This window comes from Syzygium oleosum, unplaced genomic scaffold (assembly GCF_021117445.2).
Source record: "Syzygium oleosum isolate NSW1041296 unplaced genomic scaffold, Sole_v2.1 Sole_v2.54, whole genome shotgun sequence".
Classification (NCBI taxonomy): Eukaryota; Viridiplantae; Streptophyta; class Magnoliopsida; order Myrtales; family Myrtaceae; genus Syzygium; species Syzygium oleosum.
The window spans coordinates 626153-630111 of record NW_026607538.1 but is presented as its reverse complement, the minus strand read 5'-3'; the positions used below and the strand labels follow the sequence as shown (position 1 = coordinate 630111).

Below are 3959 nucleotides of genomic sequence, written 5' to 3'. Positions count from 1 at the left end.
CGAAACAGGAATCGGTAGCGAGTCTTGAAGCAGTTGATGAGCGCGTCAAGAAAATGTTTTTTTTTTTTTTTAAGTTCTCTCTCTTTCTGGCTGGTGTGACTAAGTAAGATGAGAGAAGTTTGTCAGCTTGTTGCTCTGCGGTGCTCTTTAGCCAATCTTCTTCTTCTTCTTCTTCTTCGTGGAAACACCGGAAAACGAGCATGAGCCCTTTAAAAGACAAATGCCAATTTTTCTTGCTTTAAGTTTCATTTGTTGTGAGGTCAAAGGACACGTTTCTGTGGCCGCTACGACGGCTTCGTTAGTCAGACAGCGATTGCTAAACATTGAAAGAAGTTCCCTATAAATAGCCCCTTTCAATGGAAGGGGGAGGTCACAAGAAGAAAGAGACTTGAGCATAACACAAAGTCTCCTTTCTTAGTTCTGGATCAAGTGATTGGTACAAGTTCAGAGAGAGAGAGAGAGAGAGAGAGAGAGAGAGGATGGGAACATTTCTAGGGTATTCGTTCACCTTGACCCTGCTCTTTTGCATGGCTCAAGGCGAAGTCCTTCACTATGATTTTGTGGTAAGTAGGAACATCCCCTTCTTGAGTACTTGAAGTGCGTCTTTTTCGGGCCATACAGAACATTTAGTGACAGCTCGCACATTCGTTACAAGTTTTAGACTAGTTTTAAAGCATTACAATTGATCGTAATCTCATAATTCGTAGATGTTATCGTATTAGGGAATTCAATGTAAGAATCTCTTTATTTCACAGACGTTCTTTACAATTAAATCTTCAGCTAGCTAAGTCTTGGACTATGCCCGAGCCCGAGTATTACAGCTATCAAATACCAAACTACATGCATTTTTTCTGATGATTTCAACTTCTTGAGAGTTTGGTAGTAATCCCAAAATGTCTACAGCTGAATGGTTTATTTACTTATTCTTTTGGGACGCGCTTTCCAACCCATTTGGAATCTTTATTCGAGAAGAAAGTGCAGATGCGGGCCTTTGAATTAAATAATGTTACTAGTAAATAAGGATGTGCCAAAACGATTCTGCGTCAATTTGATAAGAGAGATTCTTTCGACGGTCCTAGTTGTTTAGGATGATTTTTTATTTGTTGCAGGTGAAGGAGACACCTATTAAGATGTTGTGTGAGACGAATCGGACCGTATTGACTGTGAATGGTATGTTTCCTGGGCCGGAGATCCGTGCTCACAAGGGCGACACCATCTACGTTAATGTCACCAATATCGGACCTTATGGAGTCACTATTCACTGGTAAAAATAAAACCACCCTTCCTCCACCCTCACCCTCGCTCCCTCTCTCCCTCCTAATATTGTACACACATGCAGGCACGGAGTGAGACAATTAAGGTATCCCTGGTCTGACGGTCCGGAGAACATCACACAATGTCTAATCCCTACGAACTCAAGCTTCCTTCAGAAAGTCATACTCACCGAAGAAGAAGGCACGTTATGGTGGCATGCTCACAGCGACTGGACACGTGCCACTGTACACGGCCCTATAATCATTTTGCCTGTCAAAAACATCAACTACCCTTACAAATTTGATGAACAATACACAATCGTGATCGGTATTCTACTTTCAACTAACTCAATTGACAAAAATAAGTTTTTCACTCACACACACAAATAACAGTTTGTATTGTTTTTCTTAATGAAACTATAATTTTGGATGCAGCTGAATGGTATGCGAGAGATACAAAGGCCATAATCGATGAAGCTCTTGAAACCGGTGGTGATCCAGACTTGTCCGTGGCCTATACCATCAATGGTCAACCAGGAGACAGTTATACATGCTCTAATGGTACTAATTCTTGTGTATATATATGAGTGTGATTTATGCTATTAATATTAAAAAGAATAGGTCTTATTCAAAGGTAATGAAGTAGAACCTTTTTACTCTATATCAATGAAATGAGATCTTGCGAAATTATTATGCCTTATAACTAATTAATGATGATTGATATACAGTACATGTAATTTCAAGATCTCCATCAATATTATTAAACAAGGTGTTTTCCTTTTCTTTTGCAGGTTCGATGTACAATATAACGGTTGTGCAAGGAAAAACGTATCTCTTTCGGATCATCCATTCTGGGATGAACGAAGAGATGTTTTTCGGCATAGCCAAGCACAATCTCACTGTGGTCGGAATGGATGGAGCTTATCTGAAGCCACTGAAGACCAATTACCTCATGATAACTCCTGGTCAAACGATGGACGTTTTGGTCACCGCGAACCAATCCCCTGGTCACTACTACATGGTTTTCAGTCCATTTGTGGACACCAATGCCCCATCCAATGAAAATGTCACAAGGGGAATATTCCAATACAACGGCAGTTATAACCATTTGGAGACTCCTGCATTACCCGAGCTTCCAAGTTTTACCAACAAGAGTGATGCCGGAAACTTCACTATCCAGTTGAGGAGTTTGAACAGCAAAGATCACCCTTCCACGGTTCCAACCCACATTACTAGGAACATTACGATCACGGTATCTGTGAATCAGCAGCCATGTCCTGCTAATAAAACATGTACCGGTCCACAGGACAGTATGCATTCGGCAAGCTTGAACAACATAAGTTTTTCAACTCCGTCAATTAGCATTCTCCAAGCATACTACAAGTAAGTAAATCATTATACTACCAACTTTGATCCTATTTGTTTGGATTGAATATTTTCTTAAACCAATAGAGTTGATTCGGGTTGAAATATTTTCCAAACCGAACCCATTTAACTGGTTAAAACCTCCATTGTCTTGGAGCGAAGGCGTAATTCAACATCCAAATGTCTCTATAACATTGTGTTTGTGGTGTGTGCAGCAATATAATTGGAGTCTACAACAAAACTTTTCCGAATAAACCACCTTTCGTGTTCGACTACACCGGGAATGTATCAGCCTTAGGGGAAGCTGCCTATGTAAGTACCGAAGTGTTGATGATTAACTATAACGAGGAGGTTGAAATAAGATTCCAGGGAACCAATTTCGGAGCAGCGGAGAATCACCCCATGCATTTACACGGCTATAGCTTTTATGTTGTCGGAATGGGCGACGGAAATTTCAGCGACTCCTATATATCAAATTACAATACGGTGGATCCGCCTTACGTTAACACCGTTGGACTCCCCAAAAATGGGTGGACATCGATCAGATTCAAGGCCGATAATCCAGGTACTATGATTTTATCGGTGGAAACGCATAGAAACATATAGTTTGCACGGATTTAGACTTTTATATGAATGCATAATTGACAGATTATTATTTCATGGGTGCTTGTAGGAGTGTGGTTCATGCACTGTCACTTAGAACGCCATGCGAGCTGGGGAATGGACACGGTCCTCGTCATCGGAGAGGGGCCGAACAAGGATCAGAAGATGCTTCCGCCACCCGAACACATGCCTCCTTGTTCCGGGCTTTAATCATGACGCCATTTGCTCTGAGTTCATCTACATAATAACATCGAAGATTCGCAAATGTTGGATCATTCTAACAAGTTTCAATTGTAAACATGGCAAACAACGTGTTGGAAAACTTTTGTTTAGGATTTATGACAGTGACATATAGTATAAGTTACGTAGCAAATAGCAATAAATTTATCATTTTAGAGGGCTTGTATACTATCATTTTATTGCCACTCTGCAATAATCAATGAAACACTATTTTCCTGCCCGAGACAATTCTTGTCAAGCAACCAATTGGACACATCTTAGATCATGACAAATGACAACTAATTATTGGCAATTGTTGACATCTAATTTTTAGCCGACTCGTCATTAAAAGCAGAAAACTCGAGATTAGGGTTTCCGATTGCGACAGAACCAGTTTCTTAAACATAAAGTGTCAATTTTTTATTCTGTTTGTTGGCCTAGCTTCTGTAGACGATTTTCTATTCATTTCATGTAAAAACCCGAAAAGTCAAATTGTTGACTTTCGCGTTGACTTTTTGA

At 40.2% G+C, this 3959-nt stretch overlaps 1 protein-coding gene across 1 annotated transcript; it reads left to right on the top strand.

Annotated features, from left to right (window-relative positions):
* The first annotated feature begins 358 nt into the window (after window positions 1-358).
* Window positions 359-3681, top strand: LOC115686363 (laccase-14-like). The gene is made up of 7 exons (XM_030611630.2): window positions 359-563; window positions 1110-1264; window positions 1340-1581; window positions 1689-1814; window positions 2045-2636; window positions 2834-3183; window positions 3292-3681. The coding sequence occupies exons 1-7, from the start codon at window positions 480-482 to the stop codon at window positions 3429-3431; spliced, it is 1689 nt and encodes a 562-aa protein (XP_030467490.1). The 5' UTR covers window positions 359-479; the 3' UTR covers window positions 3432-3681.
* Window positions 3682-3959: the final 278 nt, after the last annotated feature.